Raw genomic sequence first — 24,348 nt, forward strand, 5'->3', positions numbered from 1 at the left:
GTAACTTTCAATAAATGTGCCTCATAGTCTGGTGCGCCTGAATATTATATGACAAAAGACTGTTTTTGAGCGGTGCACGTTAACAATTATTGTGCGGACAAACACGGCATTAGTTATCCAATTATTTGACGAATCGTTTTAATTGTTGGTGACCAGTCGACTATTAAAATATAGACGCTCCCCTACTTATGACAATTCGACTTACAAAAAAAGGTAGATACGAACAATTTTTTCGGGATGCTGTAAGTTAGAATTTGTATTGTGCACCTTTTTCAGAGTAGAGGACAGTACTGTAGTGCTTCTATCCGTGGTGGCGCTGTGAGAGGTCACCCAGAATCCACTCCGAAGAGGAAATCCAGCTTCTACTTTCTAGTTTGTGTGTAAACATTCTTCATGCCCTGTATGTCTAGCGCGCTAAGAACTTTGACATTTTTATTGTTTAATATATCGTGCATCCATTCAATATGGATGGTGTAAAGAAGAGGCGAACCGTTTCTTTTGAAGTTAAAGTGGAATAAGAAAGAATGATGCAGTTGAGAAAATGGGTGGATCACTTTTTTTTTTCGTCCACTCTCTACCACAGAGGATCTCTTGAAGCTCATCTTCCAAATCTAAGTTAAACTCAACTTTATTCATCTTTATGGAGCATATCGTTTCAGGAAATGTTTATTTTTTTGTAAAAACCAATACAGGTTACTTATACAAACCTTAAACATACTTATATAAACCTTAAACATAAAAAATATAGCACTGAAGCAATTTATGAACAAATTCAACTTACAAACGAACGTGTGTCTGAAACTCGTTCGTAGGTCGGGCAGCGTCTGTAAAATAATTTTCTTTTTTTTAACATGGTTTGGCTGTTGTTTTTTTGGGGGGGTCGTTTCATTTTTTTTCTTTTGCTTCTTTATTTTTTTGTTTTCGGTTGCGTTTTGTTCTAAAGGGGTACCGTATTTTCCGCACTATAAGGCGCACCGGGTTATAGGGCGCACCCCGAAAAAATAGTTTTTGGTCCTATTTTTGACATACATAAGACGCACCGGATTATAAGGCGCTACAATGGGAACGTGGACAAAACAGTCAGATAGTTCAGTCCAACTTATTACCCCCTTAACATTCCGAAAGCTTGCAAAGACGCAAATACGTATCGAGAACACGTGCGGATGCGGTGTCCGTAAGATGTCACTCAAATGCATCGTTCCATCATTCGGAAAGTTAAAGTCTTGGGATTCAAGAAATGATAACCATTCCTTAGTATCTATTTTCTTTTTCGCTCGCAACTTTACTGTGCATATGACAATAAACACTTGGAATTGAGTTTAATTTAAAAATAGACACTCCATTCCATTCATTATCTGCACCGCTTATCACAGAAACATCGAGTTCAGTCTGAAACAAGATACAGGGACAATATAAAACCTGGAATAGCTCACCGAAGTCGTTGTGTTCATAATAATGTGCAGGCAATGTCCTCTTATATCCGTGAGGGTAGTAAATCCAGGAGAATACAATATTTACAAATACAGAATAGAAAAAAATGCTTTCTCTGTGCCGTCAGCCACATGCTATACGCATTCATCTTTTTCGGCCAATTGCAGGCTTTGTTTCGCCGTTTAAGCCAATGGCAGCCTGTAAATGATAAAAAGGATCCGCCCCTTGACCTCCGAATAACTTTAGCCAATAGTGATCGATTCAACTGATGATTGACACATATTTTTCGGCCAATTGCAGGCTTTGTTTGCCGTTTAAGCCAATGGCAGCCTGTAAATGATAAAAAGGATCCGCCCCTTGACCTCCGAATAACTTTAGCCAATAGTGATCGATTCAAATGATGATTGACACATTGGTTAGCCAATGAAACGCCGGTAAATAAATCCCAGCATACACCGCGTACTATTTGGCGTTCGGGGGAAAATCTAGTCGGCGGCTGCAAGTTAGTTGGAAAACTTTGCAACTTTAAAATTGATCCATAAATAAGGCGCACTGTATTATAAGGCGCATGGTCAGCTTTTGAAAAAAATAAAGGCTTTTAGGTGCGCCTTATAGTGCGGAAAATACGGTATTTTGGGTAATTTTACACTCGTTTTTTTGAGTCACTTCGTGGTTCTTTTTTTCCCGGTCATTTTTCAGTCGTTCTTTGGTTGTTTTCACATTTCATTTTTTAATACTTCTAAGTACTGAAACATAATGTGCATGACTTGTTCATGCTTTTCAGTATTTTAGTTCTGTTTCAGCACTTTTTACTAGCCTTTGTGCCTTTTCTGTACTTTTAGTACTTTTGTGTACTTTTTCAGGTATTTTACATACTTATCAGTACATTTTTAAGTATCAGATGTTTAACTTTCTGTTTTTTGGTCATTTATCATCATTTTTTGTGTCACTTTTTTGTGTTTTTTTTGGTCATATTTTTGCTCGATTTTCATTTTAAGTTTCATTATTTGGGTCATTTTTCGGTCACAGTGTGGTCGTTTCTTTGGATCTTTTTTGGTGCTTTTCTAGCAGCAAGAAGCAGACAAGAGAAGCCAATTTCAGAACAGTTCCATTCATGTTTAGAAATTTAAAGTGAAGGAAACAATTTCAATTTACGAACTATCGTCTGGAATGTATCTCGTTTGTGAGTTGGGCAGGGTCTGTAGCTGTTAGTTGCAGCCCTACATCAAACCTTTGTGAATCCCCTTGGAGTGGTATTGGCCTGAACCCAGAAAGACCGATGGGACCGCTACCTGCCCTTCTGTTTGTCAGCCATGAATAATCCGTAATGACGTCCAGAGTATCGGCAGGGGGGGTTTGCAAGGGGCACTTATTGTGGCAAGTAGACGACTCAATAGAAAAGAAGCTCTTAAAAAGATGGTTATGACCGCGGGCGGTGCCTTGACCCAGAATACTGCCCCCTGACTGGAGTCGCAGCCTGGCCCTCGTCCCTGAATGGAAACGTTTTTTGCCCGTGGCAGCTTCTGTTCAGCCCCCCCTCGCAGTTTAATCAAAGCAAGGCGATGCTCGGAAGGCCGCGTTGCACGGTGCCTTTTTCGAGGGCAGCCACTCTTGCCACCACCTGCCAAGCCATCATTGTGTCGCTTTGCCATGGGATTGAAGTTTGCGGACCTAATAAGATTCCGGGTAATGGCCTTGGCTTGTGAAGTGTCGCTGACTTTGCTGACAGAGAATATTGCAAAAGGAGTTGTGTACTGTTGACGACTGTGACTTATTGAGGTTCAGTACATTTGAAGTTTTCTGTTCGTTGAAGGCAAATTTTAAGAAATGGTCATTGCAGGACTGTGGCTCTTCTGCATACGATATTAATTAGTTCCCTGATCGAGCTGGTATGTGGAATTTATCGTATCTCGCATCATTTTCCCCACAAGAAATAACTAAAAATCAGTTATTATGTTCCCAGCCTCCCAAAATCATCCAAGTGAACCCAAAATCGCAAGAAAACATATCTTTCTGATTACTAAATTGACATTGAAATTGGAATTGGGCATAAAAATACTGTGTAGAATACTGCCAGATTGCGACATAGACGTGTTTTTTTGTGTTACTGTCACTGGTCGCTGCAGACACAAACCAAATTGCATTCGTTTGTCGTCTTTCCTAAACTTTTGCTGGGCAAAATGTTTTTCTCGCCACTAAAAAAAAAAATGCTGCAGTTAAAGTGTTTTAAATGGAGCAAAAAAAAAAATGTAGCCCATAATATCCAACTATCGCATTTTCTGGACAATAAAGCGCACTTAAAAATCTGGTGTGCCCTATGTACTGGAAATTACTGTTATACTATACTGATAAAATTAGAAATACATAGAAACGATTAAATGATACTGTTAACGATAACGGTTCTGCCTATGAGAAACATTTGGGTGCCCGCTTGTGGTTAACATGATAATTGTTGGTTGCTAAAAGGAAACAAAAGAGAAGCTCAGATGCCAACTTTCTAACACGCATTACAAATCCTCTATTGTTGTGTGAAACATATGATGATTACATAAATGAACATCTTTGAGCCTTAGTTACAACAAATAATAAGTAAAACAATTTAGGTAACTGGAAATTGAAATGTTTAAATAGGGGGTTTATTTTTGAAAGTTTTTGATGGGCATGTTCCTCGAGATTTTCCTAATGGAAAAAAAGTGTGCCTTGGCTCATAGAAGGTCAAGAAATACTGCTATAGAGTGATAACTAGTAACATTTTGTAAAAACTTGGACGTCTTTGTTTAAATTGTTGTTAAATGCATACAGATACTGTTCTGCCTTTGAGAAACACAGTGTGAACTTCGAGTGGCCTCTTGTAGTTCACATCTTAATTGTTTGTTGCTTTAGTGGGGAAACCAGATGTCATAATTTTGATTTATGTTCTATGAAATGCATTAATTTTTACTCGACGGTAGTTTTAATTCCACTGCCCTTATAGTGCATTCTAGTGCGGAAAATATGGTTATCATTTGTTTTTGCAATAATTCTTTCTTACCTTTTTTGTTTTTTATAATCCTCACAACATTTAAAATGGTATTGAGGATAGACCATATTAATATTTACATTTTGGTATTGTTATAGTGTTAAAATGTGTCAGTTTTCTCACTAACTGTAGTACAGACGCTCCCCTACTTACGACCATTCGACTAACGCTAAACGGTAGTTACGAAAATTTTTTGGGGGGGATGTCGAAAAATATCCGAAAATTGGTGTAAGTTAGATTTTGTATTGTGTGCACCTTTTTCCGAGTAGAGGACAGCACAGTAGTGTTTCTTTCTGTCGCTACCGTCGTGTGGCACTGTGAAAGGTCACCCAGCACCCACCCGGAAGAAAAAAAATCTGCTTCCTCTTCCTAGTTTGTGTGTTAACATTTTATACTGTCTATGCTATGTCTATACTACCTCCAGCGCGCTAAGAACTTTGACATTTTTATTGTTTAATATCTCGTGCATCCTATCGATATGGTTGGTGTAAAGTGTAAAGAAGAGGCGAGCCATTTCTATTGAAATGAAGGTGGAATAAGAAAGATCGATCCGGTTGAGAAAATGGTTTGATCGCTGTTTTTCGGCCACTCTAACACGGAGGAGGACTTCTTGAAGCTTATCTTCCAAACACTCAACTTTATTTATCTTTATAGAGCATATTATTTTATGAAATGTTTATTTTTTAGTACAAAACAATGCAGATTACTTATACAAGCCTTAAACATACTTATATAAACCTCAAACATACAAAATATAGCACTGAAGCAACTTATGAACAAATTCAACTTACGAACGATTGTCCGGAACCTATCTCGTTCGAAAGTAGGGCAGCGTCTGTAATACTAGTACAACTTCACAATATAACATTAAGGATTTTTTTGTTTCCAGTCAGTTTCAGAATAAGTCCGATCCAGCTTTAGATCTGCATTTATTTTCTTCCAGAAAGTAATAATTGGTCTGAAGAGGGAGGTCTGTTTTTGTAGCATTTCTCACAAAGAATTTGCCAGCACCCTTTGCTATGCTTTTTATTGATGCCAACCCGTACAAAGAGCAGGCACACTCAGAAACGAAGCACTTGAAAGACGCTTTTGACGGGCGACGCCGATCCCTTAAAAGCTCCGTCCGTCCCTTCTCATCCGTTGTGTACGCTTCCCCTCCATCCGACGTCAAGTGGCCCAAAACCTAATCCTCCTTCTATCTCCTGATGAATCCCAGCCGCACACCTAATTGAATTTCCCGGCGCTCACAATGAACACACGCCCAGGACCTGTAAGTTCCAGTCGCTGCTTTTGATAAGCAAATGACCCCTCCGGAATTGAGGTCAGTGCCTGCGAAAACAAGAGCGCGCCGAAGAAAGCCGGATACTCTGCGCCCGACCACGCTCGCAATCCACTCGCTGCCCAGATTGAGTCCGGTTGGGCTTTTCTCCGAGTTCTTCTTGACTTGAGAGGAGATTACTTGCGGACAAATACCGTATTTACCGTATTTATGAGCCAGTGCGCATTATATATCAGAAATTAATCAAAGTTGGCAATGAATTCAATTGTCGACTCCTGTCGTCAAACACTTTTTTCCAACAGAGTGAGCATCTCCACATGTAAAGACCCGCGTTCCATTCCCGTAGAATTTTCAGTGACTTTGATCGATCAGTGCTTAAATACAGTCATTAGCAACCCAAAATGCTTATAGAGGCGTATTTAACCAAATAGAAACAAAACAAACTTATGTTAGGAGCCGCAAAGCAGTAAATGCTTTATTTAAGCCTTGTAAGGAAGGCAACACATACTGTACATATATTCAGTATACAGACGCTGCTTTACTTGCCAACGAGTTTGGACCATCGTTCGTGAGTTGAATTTGTTCGTAAGTTGCTTCATTGCTGTTTTGTATGTTTAAGGCTTGTATAAGTAACCTGTATTGTTTTGTACTAAAAAAATAAACATTTCTTAAAATAATATGCTCTGTAAAGATAAATAACGTTAAGTTTAACTTACTTTTGGAAGATGAGCTTCAACAGTTAGGCGACTTCCTCCCCCGTGGTAAAAAGTGTCCGAAAAAAAGCGATCCAACCATTTCTCAACAGCATCAAGCTTACTTATTCCACTTTCATTTCAAATGAAAGGCTCGTCTCTTCTTTACACTTTACACCAACCATATTGAATGGATGCACATGATATTAAACAAGAAAAAATGTAAAGTTCTTAGCATGCTTGAGATACAATATAGAATGTTTACACATGAACTAGGAAGAGGAAGCAGATTTTTTCTTCGTTGTGGATGCTGGGTGACCACTCACAGTGCCACCACACACTGGTAGCGGCGGAAAGAAGCACTACTCAGAAAAAGGTGCACACAATACAGAATCTAACTTACAGCAATGTCCGGATATTTTTCAACATCCTGAAATTTTTTTTATTTTTCGTAACTCGAATGGTCATAAGTTGGGGAGAGTCTGTATATCGATGTTCATTGAAAAATGCTAAATCGTAAATGATCTGCATTTATATAGTGCTTTACAAGTCTTTAAAGACCTCCCGAAGTACTTTATAATGTGCTTCACACTGACCCATTCACACACAAACTCACACACTGATAGAAAAACCAGCCAAGCAAGGCTTCCACCTGCTTATCGGGGGCATTAGGGGTTCAGTGTATTGCCCAAGGACACTTCAACATTTAACTCTGTGGGAATCGAATCTGCGACCTCCCGTTCCCAAGACAAGCGCTACCTGTTGAACATTTGTGTCTCATTTGTCCTACAGAGACCATGTATTTTTCCATTGTCAATTTTTTTAAAAGCGCCCTGGAGCCACTAGGGAGACAATGTAAATTCCGGACTATAAGCCGCTACTTTTTTCCCAAACCTTCAACCCTGCGGCTTATTCAGTGATGCGGCCAATTTATGTAATGTTCCTAACAGCCGCCAGCGGCGCTCGAGTACAAAAGGTAAGATTTAGACCGGTGGAAGCTAAAAGCAGACGAGCAGTCCGATTAAGAAGGAACCAGAGCTACTGCACGCAAACTTCACTTTGCGAGCGTGTTGCTAGCGTGTTTTTGATTAAGGGAGCGTGGGATGACGTCTATATGACAAAGTCTCTTTCCCATACTGGGGAAGACGACTTTGATGACGTCAGTTATAAGGAGGAAGATGAAGACAGTTTACCGTGGTTTAAACAAGTATGGTATGTTTTTTTTTTTTAACAGAGCCGTGTACTGTGTTGCGAGCGTGTTCCTAGTAGCGTTTTGCTACCCTTCACAGGCACAGTTTGGGATGAAAGTTATAATATTATAATTAAAGCTTTGAAAACTCTCTCGGTGTACCGTCTTTCTTTGTAAATATGTGTAACCGATGTATAATATCTATTTGCACCTGTATATTTTTGTAATGTATTTATTTGAGACACTTATTCTGATATGTTTTGCGAATTAAAAAAGAGGAGCGGAGCAAACACGGGCTGACGGGAAGTGGGGTAAAGGTGAGTGAGACCTGTTGTCGCGGCGGACAATAGTGGATATATATTTTTCCCACCCTTAGCTTTGGAAATATAGACTTTTTTTCCTTGGATTAGTTTCAACGGGTACCCGGACTCTGCAGGTCTGCATCAAACCTTAAGTACCGGTATCATTTTCTGTTCATTTTGCTGGCTGTGGTTTTTAGACTGTGTACTTTGTATTCAGTTACAATCGCGGGACTCAAAGCTGGGTTTGGGCTAATTTTGTGATTTTGTCACATGTTTTAACGTGGGCGCATTCGGCTTATATACAGGTGCGGCTTGTGTAAGTGCAAAATCGGTTTTCCTCTTAAAATGTGGTGAGTGCGGCTTATAATCAGGTGCAGTCTATAGTCTGGAATTTACGGTATATAAACTGTGAATTGGTTATGCACAAGCATATCTCACTGTAGTTGTAATTCCAAGCACCTTATAGCTTATTTTTTTGATTATGTGCTTTATAATCCGGTGCACCTTACGGGGCTGAAAATATGTTACTTATTTTTGGGAGTTTCTTTGCACAAGTTCTCCAGCCATGCGTGAGCCTGCAATCATAGAAAGACATGGGAAAAAATCCAAATATGCCAACTCGCCAGTGGATCAAGAACAAAAGTTGTATTGTGCGCTTTGGACCGGAGGCAGCGGCACATGTAAGGGTGGCAGATTGGCAAAGCCATCTTAAGCCTTCCTACAGTCCCCCCCCCTTTTTTGTGTGTGTATTTCTCCTTAATTTGCTGAAACTCTGCCGACTCTTGAGCCCGCTCAAGTCCTCTGCCAGGATGGAGCTTTTTGATAGTTCCTTTCAGATTATTGATTACGAGGCTTTTTTTTTTCAACCCAGAGTGCCCACAGCCTCATTTTCTGAGTGCTTCTCTCTTGAGTATTTATTGTTGCCTGGTTACCAAATCCATTTTCTTGCCCTCCCGTAATCCCTTCACCTCGGAAATTCACAAATCGAGGGAAGGCCGGAAAAGCGACGTGTTTTTTTCTTTTTTTTCTCCTGACAGCGCCGATATCCTCGGGCCCTTTCCTGTTTTTGACTTTGATTGCTTGTTGAAAGAAAAGTGACATTGATGAATGTGGCGCTGTTCCCAAACTTGCACGGGAAGTTGAACTCCCAAATGAGAAAAAGGAAAGAGGGAAGAAATGAGTGAGAAAAAAAAGATATGCTAGTGCCTGCTCTGAATTTTTACCCTTGGAATTCATTTGGGTAATGCAGGCCGTCAAATGGACGGGAGAATCCAATATCTATCTATTTATCTATCTACCCTGGTCATATCCCTCGAGAGGGGTGACGGACAGCAAGACAAACACATACACAAGAACAAAGAAAATAAAATATGGAAAAAGGTAGCAAAAAGACACACAAATATTTTTGGGGGACCATGGCAAACCCAAATGCCCAAACACCCAAACAAGTTAAGCACCTCGCCGCCCAAGTCAGTCATGCTTCCGTCCCTCCAGATGAAACGGGACACCAGAAAGTGGCCTTGTCAGGGTGACAACACACTCTTCTGTTCCACAGCTTTTGCTGGTTTAACCCTGCCGTATCATACAGGTGCCCTACCCATCCCTTAGAACGCGTCCAAACATCCCACTATCCTTCTACAACCCCTCTCCACTCATTCCTATCACCAACAAGAGCTCTAGTTTCCACTATCTTTAGACCTCTTTCCTGCAGTGCACTTATAACACAATCCATCCACATCTTCCTCTTGGTCTCCTTCCATTTACTTTACTGCTCTGTAGATCCTCTTCAACATTCGCTCCTCATCCATCCTATCCATGTGTCCAAACCAACCGAGTACTCTTTCATCCACACGCTTGCTCAGTTCCGCTACTACTCCAGTTCTGTCTCTCACAATTTCATTTCTCAATCCATCCAATCGTGTCACTCCTAACGTACTCCTCAAACACTTCATCTCAAAAACATGTAATTTCCTTCTCAAATCTGCATTCAGGCTCCAAGTCTCTGCACCATACAGGACAGTCGGCAAAATCGCACTCTTATACAGTCCTCTCTTTACATCCATACTCATACTTTTGATACTCATCACTCATCAAGCACCCAAAACCTTGCTTCCTTGATTCACTCTGTGCAATACCTCTCACTCCATTCCACCAACTGCAGCCACATCGCAACCCAAGTACCTAAAGCTTTCAACTTCCTCCAGCACCTGTCCATTCATCCTTATTTCCAACACCATGCCCACTGCATCCCGTAAACACTTCATCACCTTACTCTTCCCAACATTCACACATAACTTAGCCTATCACACACTCTTCCAAAATCCATTACCAACCTTCTCAATGTTTCCTCAGAATCAGCCACAAGAATCGGATATAAAGCGAATTAAAAGCTGTGTTTTTCTTTAGGAGTTGGAAGTGTCCCCTGCGCAATGAAAAGTCAGTGTTGGGCATGTTACTTTTAAAAGTAATTAGTTACAGTTACTCACCATTTTCTTCCAAAATATAACTTAGTAACTGAATTAGTTACTAGGGAAAGTAACTATTTCGCTTACCTTAAAAATAAATTGTTGTATGTCAAAGAATTAGAAATTTTCAGAGCAAATATGAAACACCAGGGTGAAGGTCTTTGACCTGAATTTCCTTATAGAAATGGGAATTCTGACTATTTTTAAAGATCGACTCTCTACGAAGCCAAGTCCTTCAGGTTGTTTTTGTTGCTTTAATCCTTAAATTACCCATAATTATGTAACATTATGCACCGAATGGCTTAAAAAAAGGGGGTAAAAGTGGGAAAAAACAGAAACAAAGGGAATATAGTCACGCATCAAGTCACATTTGTTTGAATAGCCCTTAATCTCTAAATGTCTCAAAGAACTGCGGGAGGCAATTGATTGCAGAGCGGGTACTGGGAGGTAACGGTGGTTCACAATCTAGCCCAATAAGAAAGGGCGTGTCAGCCAACCCAGTACAGCGTGCCTTGCAAAGTGGGACTTTGGATTGCCAAAACAAAGGCAGGGTTTTTTTTTTGTTTTTTTTTTTTTTTTGTTTGTTTTTTTTTGTTTGTTTTTTTTTTCAATTTTGTTGGTATTTGAAACCTAGCTAAAAACACCCACAAAGGCCTGAAGTACAACTGTGTAAATCTTTACAAACATAGGATCAGCCGTTTTGGAGCCTATAAGCCACTTACGAACACATTTATGCACACAGAAATCCGGAATTATAAATAAGATTAAATTTAGATTATATAGATTGTGTCTGTTTGATTTGTAAGCAACATGCAGCTAGCAAAACAGTGGCTAAAAGGTTTGCCAGATTGTTGTTTAAAGGTATTTTATTGAGCAGAAATGATCTTGTATGCTGTTTTAACAAACTGTGCCACCCGCTACAGTAGATTTGATGTCTATATAGAATGAATACATGGTATATCATCAAGTTTCTGGCATACTGTATGTAGTTCTAAGTTAAATTTAGCGGCAGAGTTAAAAATTAAAAGCAATTGCTCATTCAATATTTGTAATTAAATATAAAGTATTTTCATTTTTTTATTTTTTATTTTTTGACATCTGGCACCTTTTTCCGAGTACAGGACAGTACTGTAGTGTTTCTTTCCGCCACTACCGCGGTGTGAGAGGTCACCCAGCATCCACCCGGAAGAAGAAATCCGCTTCCTCTTCCCAGTTAGTGTGTAAACATTCTATACTGTATCTCCAGCGCGCTAAAAACTTTTGACAATTTTATTGTTTAATATCTCGTGCATCCTTTCAATATGGTTGGTGTAGTGTAAAGAAGTGGCGAGCCGTTTCATTTGAAATTATAGTGGAATAAGAAAGCTTGATGCGGTTGAGAAAATGGTTGGATCGCTTTTTTTCGGCCACTTTTTACCACGGGGGAGGAAGTCGCCTAACTCTTGAAGCTCATCTTCCAAAAGTAAGTTAAACGTAACTTTATTTATCGTTATAGAGCATATAATTTTCGGAAATGTTTTTTTTTAATACAAAACAATACAAGTTACTTATACAAGCCTTAAACATACCTATATAAACATTAAACATTAAAAATATCGCACTGAAGCAAATTACGAACAAATTCCACCTACGAACGGTCGTCTCGCCTGTAAGTAGGGAATGGTCTGTATACATTTGAATACAATTGTAATCCTGCAAAGTAATCCTTATATTTACTACGTGTACCTGTAATTTGATTGCGACTTTTTTAATGGAATACGTTTACGTTTTTTGTATCCTAGTTTTGTAACGCCAATACATGTATTCCGTTACTCCGCAACCCTGTTTGTTACTTACGTATTTCTGTTGTCAGTCACGTACGTAACGATTGACAACATGGAAATGAGAACAGGGCTACAGAGCTCGGAATAGGATTATCTTTGACACCTTGCAGAGACTGATCAATTTTGTTTTGTTTTTTGCAACGAGATAAGACTCAACAACACGGAATCATTCAAATCCGTCCGTCAGTTCATGTATTATGATACCTTTCAACAACACTATATCTGGAATTACCCGACTGTGCTGTTTTGTTTTCAGGAATACGTTTGCCGAATGCATGGATATCAAACTGGGTTAGGGTTAGAAATGGGAGGAGAATAAATCATTTTTAGGCAGTGTCTCTGTCAGCAGCACCCTGTCAGTTATTTTCGATTTACTCTCTTTCTTTATTATAAAGACGCTGCCCGACTTAAGAACGATCGTTTGTAAGTTGAATTTGTTCGTAAGTTGCTTCAGTGCTATATTTGTTATGTTTAAGGTTTATATAAGTATGTTTAAGGCTTGTATAAGTAACCTATATTGTTCTGTACTAAAAAATAAACATTTCACACAATAATATGCTCAATAAAATTATATAAAGTTTAGTGTAACTTAGTTTTGGAAGATAAGCTTCAAGAGGTCCTCCTTCGTGTTAGAGAGTGGCGGAAAAAAAGCGTTCCGACCATTTTCTCAACCGCATCAAGCTTTTTTATTCCACTTTCATTTCAAAAGAAACGGCTTGCCTCTTCTTTACACTTCACACCAACTATATTAAATGGATGCGCCAGATATTGAACAATAAAAATGTTCCTAGCGCGCTGGAGAAAGTAAAAAGATAGTATATACAATACTGTATAAGTAACCTGTATTGTTTTGTACTAAAAAATAAACAATTCATAAAAAAACACATTCTATAAATATGTATAAAGTTGAGTTTAACTTACTTTTAGATGATGCGCTTCAAGAGGTCCTCCTCCGTAGTAAAAAGTGGCTGAAGAAAAGCGTTCCGACCATTTTCTCAACCGCATCAAGCTTTCTTATTCCACTTTCATTTCAAAACATACAGTTTGCCTCTTCTTTACACTTTACACCATATTGAATAGATGCATGAGATATTAAACAATAAAAATGTCACATTTATTAGCAAGCTGGAAATTGTATAGACATAGACAGTATAGAATGTTTACATACGAACTAGGAAGAGGGAGCAGATTTCTTCTTCGGGGTGGATGCTGGAGCTTTCACAGTGCCACCCCATGCCGGTAGCGGCGGAAAGAAGCACTACAGTACTGTCCTGTACTTGGAAAAAGGTGCCCACAATACAAAATCTAACTTACAACAATGTCCGGATATTTTTCGTCGTTTCAAAATAAATGTTCGTATCTACCGTTTCACGTAAGTCGAATTCTGTCAGATTCTGTTTGACTGCAATTCACCGACACAGCGCTGACAGTTTACAATTTCAATCAGTTTTAAAGTGAAAAAACGTTTCATTTGGACACACAATGAAATGAATCCTCATGCTATCATGAAGCATGCCATATATGCAAATAGTTAATCTTTAGATTACAAATGAACAGTCGTGGGGTTGAAAACTTTATTTCACAGCTGGATAATTTCCTCACTTCTTATGAATTTGATGTTTGTCTTTGTCAGTGTTTGGAAAAAGTTTGGGGAAAGGGAAATGGATTCGTGGCAGTGCAGTTCCTCCACACAAGTCATAAGCAAGTGTCAATGCTACGAAACATGTACTTTACTCACCGAGGCGGTGATTATTTTGGTGGTTTTCCTTAATTGTGGAGACATTGGTAGGATTGTCTCTCAGCAGTGTTTCTGGAAGGTGTCAGACACAGCAAGCATGAGGTAATTACGGAGACAAGAAGCGATAAAGGAAACAGAACGCAATTACGCCGGCGAGCCGAGCTTCCCAAATTGCCGCTCTTAGAATTTCTCACCTCGGGTCTGCTTTTGTTCGTGCATTGCATCTCCATTCTGATCTTTTATTCCTTTCACCCTGCAGCTCAAAGACAAGGAGAAGTTTGAATTAATCAGATACATTTCTCCAGTCTCGCCGGGGACTCAATAGGGGCTGTTAGTGATCACCTAATATACTGTATGTCTTGTGATATATGGCGAATGATATGCATATATGGAATTAAGTGCTGGGCGTTCAGACTGACTCATAGCCGCTTCGTTTTTTTTAACGCCCCACCGTATTTCATCTCTGCGGCTTTACTGCATGGTGTGAACTTGGGTTTTACTTTGCATATAGCTTGAATGGGAAAGCGAGATTGATTCCAGTAGATTTTTTTTGCCATTATTTTTTTCCATCCTGGGCCTTTTTTTAACTCACAAACTTACTTTGCTATTTGCGGGTAGAACATTTTATGTTATGATAGATATTTTTGAAAAATTGATCTTTAGTCTTGGTGAAGACGTAGAAACTGAATACTGTAGCATTACAGTGAATACGAATTCAATCTGATCCTATGGTAATTAGATAATACTTTCCAAACCCCCGGTACTCCAGATTAAAATATAAAATTACAAAATAATATGTGGGCATACGACCTTGGCTGATGATTTTAAATCATTACTTTTAATTAATTAATCAATTTACTTCCTCAGAAGGCTGGCCTCCTTCAAAATCTGCAAAAAGCTCCTGAAAATATTCTAAGAGACAGTAGTGGCAAGCGCCCTCTTCTATGCGGCAGCGTTTTGGGGAGGCAGCGTCAAGAAGAAGGATGCCTCTCGTCTCAATAAACTGGCTAGGAAAGTGAGCTCTGTCGTGGGCACAGAGCTGGACAGCCTAACAACAGTAGCTGAGAGACGGGCACTGAAAAAGCTGCGGTCAATCGTGGACAATCCATCGCATCCACTACACAGCATTATCTCCAGACAGAAGACCAGTTTCAGCGACAGACTGCTGTCACTGTCTTGTACTACGGACAGACTGAAGAGATCTTTTCTTCCTCATCCCATGAGGCTCTTTAACTCTACCCGGCAGAGTAAAAGCCCACAGTAAACCACACCACCTACATTGCATATTACCGAATCTTATTGCAATATGTATTCTGTGTAGCACTATTTAGTTATTTTATATAACACGCTACAGTGGGTATTTGCACGTCACACTGGGTATTTGTATATTGTATTCTTCTTGCTTTATTATTGTATTGTTCTCAGCTCAGGGATGCTGCTGGAAATGTGAATTTCCCTTCGGGGATGAATAAAGTATCTATCTATCTATCTATCTATCTATCTATCTATCTATCTATCTATCTATCTATCTATCTATCTATCTATCTATCTATCTATCTATCTATCTATCTATCTATCTATCTATCATTCAAATGGGGAACCTAGTGCAAAAAAACAGTCATCTTTGTATGAATCTTTAAGGAAAGTCAATGTATAACCGGCCATGATGATTGTGTAAGATCAAAATGCCTTAAACACCCAAATTACAATTTCTTCAGGATGGAATAGTTACTCAAACAAAGTTTGGATATATCAGTCTGCCCCCAATAAATGAGGCATTTCGTGGTCAGATCATTTCAGCCCAGACTTGACTCATATAACTTTAAGATAGAATATTCCCCAGTAAAATGCCCATGTGTGGAAATGTTTTTGTTGTCTTCTTTATGTAGCGAAAATGGGTTGTAAATACGTTATTCTAACAAACAATTTAGTGACCAATTGAATTGAAGAGCCGAGTTTATTCTTTTGTGAACTCGTCTCTTCTTTTTGGAGCACCACATACGTTTTTTAGATCATTATGTCAGGAAAACGGATGAAAAACCTTGTTTTAGTTATTCTGAAGGGTGGCTACACACACTTTAAGTGAATTCTTTTTACCATTTTTGATAGTTCAATATACTTTAATCAAGACACACACACTCTTGGATAAATTGACTTTTCTTTTACAAATCATCTACTGAAGAAGCTTGAATAGAACGCAAAACAATAACAAGAAAATAAAACAAAACTAGAAGTTGTGAACCATTTGGATGGACAACAACATTGGCTTGATTGTGACGTTATTGTATTTTGATAGAGTTCCCCCTTTTAGGTCACACAAATACTAATACCTAGCAAAAACGAAATGTTCTGCATTGATGAAAAGGAAGGCCCAGTCTTTATGTCCTCGGCTGTAGAGCGATGAGGAATCCTGGCAGGCTTGAGAGCCGGTTGGGACGAGGACCACAGGATGCAGAGTGTTGAAGGAGAGGTTGACTGCTGATGGCTTAATGCTTCTCTGAGGTCCCTGGCTTTGTCCTACCGGTTTGGCCGCTAGCTTGATCAAGCTTGGCTGCTGTTTTGCCAAGGTTCTCTAGGCTGCTTGTGGAGCTGAGACCAGGTCATGACCAGCCAGGATTTTGATTCAGTTCTTCTTGTTAGGATATGCGCTCTTTGTTTGTTGCTGGCTAAATTCAGACTGCCCTTGCAAGGTGAGACGTGTACCAGGTCTGGGTGCCGGTCTCCTGGAAGGGGCCGACCCCCCCGTGGTATAGTGGTCACGGCAACCTTTGATACACAAATGAAGCCATAGCCTTCGTCCCCAACCTCACGTTCCAGCAGTATCAGTCAGATAACATATCTATGTGATTGACCTTAGACACAGTATTCACTTCACATGTTTTGACATTGTTTGATCATTTCCTGGCATTGCAAAACGGAATTCTGACCAAACGTTGAATACTCTACATTTATTTCATATTTAGTTTTGTTTTCCGAGTACTGGTTGGTCTTTGAACTGTTTTAGGGTGGTGGACCTAAGAGCAAACACAGGAGCTGAGTGACAAGAGTTTATCGGGGGCAAAAGTAATTGAGAAAAAGTGCTACATGCATGGGAGAGGGAAAACGATAAACACAAAACACAGTACAGAAAAAATAAACATAGATGGCAAAGTCCAGGGAGTCTAAGATCATTCTAGGACAGGTGTTAAGAGGTTGGGACACATAAGCAGGTAGGACAGTCAAAAAAGCAAGCAACAATCCGACATCCTCTGCTGTCGGCACAGTCCTTAAATACGCCTTTCCTGATTTGTGTTAGTTGTTTGTAATGTTAAACAGGTGTGGCTTCTTTTAGTTTGTTTGTCAGCATCCTCTGAAGCACGGTTCCGTGATTGTTCCTTAAACAACCATTATGTATTTAACCAGTATGATTCTTTTGTCCTTTTTATTTAATAATTTGCTCAGCTAGAGCTAACTTGTGTTCCAACATATTCTCCCTCTTCTTGTATCAATGTTTAGTTCATTTAAATCTACTTCGTATTTCAACATTATGTAAGAGTGGTCTCTAGTCAGGCCTGTGTTGGAGTAGTTAGAGCAGTGGAGGGAGAACTACGGCCCGCGGGCCACATGCAGCCCGTCAGCCTTATTAATCTGGCCCGCCAAATACAAAGGTTGAAAATATAATGACAGTACGTGTAATAGTATATCAAGTAATACTAATACATTTTTTGTTGTTTAGGTGCCACTTGTATCCACAATGTCCCTCTGTTTTCTCTCATCTATTGCCGGGTTAACAGATTCAAGACTCCATATTGTCAAATCAGTCATTTTTTTTTTGTTTTGGCCTGGACCAAATTTTTAATCCAATGCGGCTTACAACTCCTGAGTTGAATTCTTAAGATCCGGGTAAACGTCCTTTTTATGTTTCATTACACTAAATGCTAAAGATTATTTTCCTGTAAATGAATTATTTTAAAATATTTTATTCTTTCCACATTTAAAGCATCCACGTTTCCCGCCACGCTGTATAGTTGCACATTTTGCACAAATCTAACTACTTAATTGGGGAATAAACAAGCATAATATGATAACATTATACAGAGAAAGTGCTTGTTAAATGAGAAAAATGAGACTAGCCTGCGGGTATCACTGATGGAACCGCCAGGCGGGAAAGAACACAAAAACGTGGAAAAACCGACTTGAGCTCCACTGAAGTTTTAGTGCAAGTATTTGAATTTCAGTTTTACGATCTATACATTGCTTTTACAGCTGAAAAACAAACATGGACATCCTTTTAATTGGGACGGATATTCATGAGTTCTGAGATTACATTGGAGGAACAAGCTTTCATTATGGATAATCCAATTGGGATTTTCTTTCTTCATCTCGAGCCTGGAGTCTTGCCCCGTGTCCTACTTTTTCGCCACTTGATGAAGCGATATCCCCGTTTTTCTCGATAGGTTCCTCTCTCAACCCATCTGATCTTCCCTCTCTGGGGTCTTTATCCCACAGAGGTGCCGAACCTTTCATACCAACAAGAAATAATCCGAGGAATCGTCAAGCCCGGAGGAGCGGCGTGTATACACTGGCTGTGTATTTTAGTCTCGATGGAGTGTTGCTCTTCTATTGCGATTTGCATAAAAGCACTTTGTGACACTCTTGCGTTTTTTTTGTTTTGTTTTTTTTTATTTATTTTTTGGGCGAACACTCGAGCTTTCTCCTGCGGTTGTTTTCAGCCCCCGGCACAAGCTGGCTTGTCTAAGTGGCACCTATCAGGCCATCAAACCTATATAGCAATTATGTGAAGCACTTCCACGGGTTACAGATATTCTGAGAAATTGTTGTTTATGTGGAAGATTGCATTGGTTTTGTGTGATCCAGGGAGCCGTCACCCGACAATAAAGCCTCAAACTGATTTGAACTGGGCTCAGTGCTTTTGGACTTCTCTTCAAGTTGTGCAATCTCCACCGATGCCCAGCGAAGTACAAACTTGACTGACTTCCCTTTTAACACTTTTTAATCAGATTCTATGTCAGAGGTGTCCAACGTTTTCCTCTAAGGGCCACAAACGGATTCTGTTTGACTGCAATTCACCGACACGGCGCTGACAGTTTAGAATTTCAATCAATTTTAAGGTGGAAAAAAATGATTACTTTCAAAATTGGACATAGATGAATTCAATCTTTACGCATTAACCCCTTAACGTTCCAACAACTCCTGTCTCTATGATGTCACCAGTCACTGAAATATGTCATGCCACATATCATTGGAAAGCTTAAACTCTTGGGATTTAAGATATGGTAATTTCAGAATGAAATCATCCCAGAACCATCACAACCAGTCTGAATCAAGATACCCCAAAACTATAAAGATGTTATAGTCCCCTGGGATGTCTAAGAATTATTCCAACAAGGACCATCCAGTGAAGCGGATGGAAAAAGAGATATAGATATAGACAGGCACAAAAGAGAGACAGCGAAAGACGTAAACAGAGAAAGACACATAAAGAGAAAGACTTCTGACTATTTGATTATTGTTTATTAATTTCAGGAATATTTATTTTGTTATTACCGTATTTTCCGCACTATAAGGCGCACCGTGTTATAAGGCGCACCTTCAATGAATGATATATTTTTAAACTTTTTCCATACATAAGGCGCACCGCATTATAAGGCGCTATAAGTGCATGCTGGTTTAGGATCAGGTAATTGTGCAATTTTGTAATTGTAATCCTGTGCAGTCCTTTGAGACATTTTTGTGATTAAGGGCTATATAAATAAATGTGACTTGTCTTGACTTGGCTACAGTAGAGGATGTAGTTACGTTATGCAACCATTAGATGGTGACGCGCTAAAGGGAATGTCAACAAAACAGTCAGATAGGTCAGTCAAACTTTATTAATAGATAACAAACAAGCTTTCCACATCTCCATTCACATGAATAAACAGCTGTTTTATTATTTTCTCTGAGGTAAAGCATTTTCGTGACCCATCCTTAACATCTTTGAACAACAGCAAGGCATAACATTTTACTTTTCCTCCATTTAGTCAACACGCAAAAAAACGTCTGATACTGTTATGGTACATTAAACGTTAGTGCAATCGCAATATAGTGACACTCGTAATGTGCAAAAACAATAAGAAGCGCAAAACAATAAAGCAATAACATAATAACTGTAAAATGTAAAATGTAAACCGCTCATCCTCATGCTTCTTCCACTTCCGCAACATCGATTCATTCATGTTAAACTCTCTTGCTGCTGCTCTATTTTCGTGTTCTACTGCGTGACTGTTCGCCTTGAGTTTAAACTCTGCGTTGTAAGCGTGTCTCTTGATAGGAGCCATTTCAGGGTCTTTATACAAACGCACAAATAAAAGAAAATCGTTGTTTAATATTTCCCAGTATGCACAGCGCACTTCTTCTACGCGAAAAATGGAGTCGGTGGCTGCTTCTCTTAGTTGCGAGACCTTGCAATTCAATATTGATCCATATATAAGGCGCACCGGATTATAAGGCGCATAGTGAGCTTTTTAAAAAAAAATCTGATTTTATGTGCGCCTTATAGTGCGGAAAATACAGTAATTATTAATACAGTCGTTTTTTTATGTTCAGATCTTATTTTGTGTCGAAAAAAAGGCATTTGAGACTAGTGGAATGTTTGTGATGATGTGGGACACTTTTCCTGAAATTTAACTATGGCGGGCCCTGAGTAAATTGAGTTTGAGACCCCCGCTTTAAGGCATCAAAATGTCACCGAAAGCTTAAAAGCATGTGGGAGAAAAGTACAGAAAATAAATAACAAGATAAAATGCTGATTATATTGTTTCCTTCTTCCCTTCATGCTTTGTTTCTTTCTGGTTTGCAGCTCTGCCAGTCATGGAAGTGACAATAGAAATCACTCGGCAGCAGGTGGAGAAGATCTTTGGCCTGGATGAGTACTGGTGTCAGTGTGTCGCCTGGAGCACTACAGGAACTCAGAAGAGCCAAAAAGCCTACATCAGGATTGCTTGTGAGTGCACTTTAGTTATTACAGAAGAAATCCAACTCAATCTGTTCCGCACTGCTGCTTGACTTTGGTCAAATGTCTTGACACTTCTTCATAGAAAATGCAGAGTTGATTTAAAATAGAGATGCATAAGTGCACAAGCGCTCTGCAATAGTCCTACTAGAACCCTGACATTGTAAAGAATTTTCTTTGCAAGTGTTCAATAGTCAAAATAGAACTACCCTGGCATTATGAGCATTTATCATTGCAAGCAGGATAAAACCAAGTTTACCACTAATCTTGTAAATGTAAAATTAACATTACATTATTTTCTCATCAGGAAACACTTGAAAATGCACTTTTGCAATCTTAATTTAAGTAATATGTATTTCAATATATTTCAAATACCACATAATTCAATTTACTTCATGTAATCAACTTGAGATCAAAATTGAGAAAAAGTATAAAAACATCAGCCTGCGAAACAATACATTCTCTTGTATTGCCCAAAAAGTGGGAAAACACATTCACTTAATTTCCTAGTGTGTAATATGTGACCACTTGATGGAACTGTGTTGTCTAGTGCAAATAAAAACCATTGCAAAGAACAGTGTAGCAGTAATATTCCAGACACACATGGCTGCGACTTCTAGGTAGGATCCCAATATTTAAAAGAAATACACATTTCTAGAAATATATGTGTGTGTGTATATATATATATATATATATATACATATATATATATATACCGTAAATTCCGGACTATAGAGCGCACCTGATTATAAGCCGCACCCACCACATTTCGGGAGGAAAACCGATTTTGTACATACACAAGCCGCACCTGTATATTAGCCGCATGCGCCCACATTGAAAGAACGCAATACAAACACGAAATTGGGGTTTTGGGGTTTTTAAGGGTTATTGTTCTATCTTCGTTATTCATTATCCATTATCCGTTATTGGTCAGTTCATAATACGCTACAAAGCCTAGGAGCCGGGACACTTACTCTCAGCCAAAAGGCCAAGCTAAGGTCCTAGCCCTAAAGCCTTGCTGCGATCATTGCGAATGCACCGTTCCCGGAGGTACTGCAATACCGGGCCGATGCGTGGAGTGGACAGAGCAAGCTCTTATTAACCCATACCCAATTCAGTCCAAAAAACACAGCCGGCATAATGAACGGAAAATGATACCGGTACTTAACATTTAATGCAGACCTGCAGAGTCCGGGTGCCCCTTGAAAGTAATCCAAGGAAAAAAGTGTATATTTCCAAAGGTAAGGGGTGGGAAAAATATATATCCACTATTGTCAGCCGCGTCCACAAACACGTCTCACCTTTACTCTACTTCCCGTCAGCCTGCGTTTGCCCCGCCCCTTCTTTCTCATTTGCTCGTACAAAAAACATCAGAATAAGTTTCTAAAATAAATATATTACAAAAATATACAGTTGCAAATACATATTTTACATGGGTACACATATTTACAAAGAAAGACGGTACACCGAGAGAGTTTTCAAAACTTTAATAATAATATTATAACTTTCATCCCAAACTGTGCCTGTGAAGGGTAGCAAAACGCTACTAGCAGCACGCTCGCAACACAGTAAACAGCTCTGTTAAAAAAACATACCGTACTTGTAATAAGCACGGTAAACCGTCCTCATCTTGTCTTTATAAATGACGTCATCAAAGTCTTCCTTCAGTATGGGAAAGAAATTTTGTCACATAGACGTCGTCCCACGCTCCCTTATTCAAAAGCACGCTAGCGTCACGCTCTCAAAGTAAAATTTGCGTGCGATAGCTCTGTTTCCTTCTATTTCGGACTGCTCGATTGTGTGTCGCTTGAAAGTTGCGTCATGTGCCTTTCTTTTTGCAATTTGCATGATGAGGATATGTCTACGCTAATTTAATTTGTGTACAAGTTAAGAATTTGCAGTCTAAATCTTACCTTTTGTACTCTAGCGCCGCTGGCGGCCGTTAGAAAAATTACATAAATTGGCCGCATTACTGAATAAGCCGCAGGGTTGAAAGTTTGGGAAAAAGTAGCGGTTTATAATCCGGAATTTACGGTATATATTATATAATTAACATTGGTATGATAGTTTATTTATCCTTGCCTAATATTCCATTTTTTCCTGAATGAAAGTGTTTTGTACCACTAGGAGGCACTAAATATAACACACTGTCCCTTTGAAATTTCCTTTAACACAGTTGAAAAATATGAATAGAGACTTTATGGTTCTTCAAAAATAAACCTGGATCCAATCCAGTGTGTGCCTTTGTATTTTGCAATGGTATATATTTCGCTTTCAGAATATTGTTCAACAGACGCGGTTCGAAAAACATATTGCTAAAAATAGACACGTGATTAACACAGACAATTGTGTCGTTGAGGACATAAAAACCTAGTTTTTATACCAGTGAGAAAAAAAATGTTTGTTGACAAGCGTCTGTGGGTATTTAATGTCGGTCATTAACAATTATGATTTCAGCTTCAGGCTTTTGGCAGATTTGTAATTGCTATTCAACAAATTAGCTATTGCCGTTTTCTCCTTTGCCACCACTCTTACGCTGAAGTCCAAAAAGCACAAAATATAAAAAATGGGAAAATGATACTGAGCCGGAGGGTATTACAGATCTTAGGCCTTGAATCTTGACGTAACCTTGGTTTAAAGGGGCAGTGTTTATTATTCAGCACGTCCTTGTGGTGCCAAAAACTGGATTTACTGGACAAACAACATTGATTTAAATAATAAACAAAATATCATATACAAATGCCTTTTTTAATTACTCAAAAGAAATTTGCATTTATTTTACTCTAAGAAGGAGGGGGATGGAATAATAATGTGCCATCTATCTGCTACAGGTCCCCAAAATAACAAAAATGTGCCTATCATCCCCCTTGTTCATCCTTTTTTCTTCTTCTTTTCCTTTTTCCTTTTTGTGTATCTTATTTCATTTTTTCTTATCTTTCTCTTTTCCTTTTCTTTTCTGTTATTTTTGTCCACTTCCCTCTTTTTTTACATTTTTTATTTAATCTTTTTTCAACCTTTTCTTTTCTTTTTTTCCTCCTTCGACCTTTTCTTTTCTACCTTTCTTATTTTACTTTTTTATTTCCCCTCCCTTTTTCCCTTTTTCCCTTTTTCTTTTCCTTTTTTCCTCCTTTGTCATTTTATTTTCTGTCTTTCTTATTTTACTCTTTTTTTACCATTTCCTTTTTCTTTTCACCTTTTCTGCTTTTTTTTCTTTTGTCTTTTTTTTTTTGTTTTCCATTTTTTGCCCTTTCATCATTTTCTCCCTTTCTTTCTTTGCGTAGGGCCTTCGAAAAACTCGCAGAAAGAAAAAAATGTCACGATTTGGTCACTTTGAGTCTCCTTAATTTGTATTCTTCCTTGTGCTTTCTAGCACTCGTTTCCTGTTGCACGACACAACCCAGTGCCATCTAGCGCTC

At 38.9% G+C, this 24,348-nt stretch overlaps 1 protein-coding gene across 3 annotated transcripts in view; it reads left to right on the forward strand.

Moving 5' to 3' along the window:
* The window catches only part of unc5a (unc-5 netrin receptor A), a 361,826-nt gene that overhangs the window by 200,228 nt on the left and 137,250 nt on the right, over nt 1–24,348 (forward strand). For all 3 annotated transcript variants that reach the window (XM_088343440.1, XM_088343441.1, XM_088343442.1), the window contains exon 3: nt 20,780–20,923. In XM_088343440.1, coding sequence (XP_088199566.1) covers nt 20,780–20,923 — 144 coding nt within the window. The remainder of the gene's footprint in view (nt 1–20,779; nt 20,924–24,348) is intronic.

The sequence above is a fragment of the Urocampus carinirostris genome, chromosome 9, assembly GCF_059441175.1.
Source record: "Urocampus carinirostris isolate Australia breed hairy pipefish chromosome 9, RoL_Ucar_1.0, whole genome shotgun sequence".
Lineage (NCBI taxonomy): Eukaryota > Metazoa > Chordata > Actinopteri > Syngnathiformes > Syngnathidae > Urocampus > Urocampus carinirostris.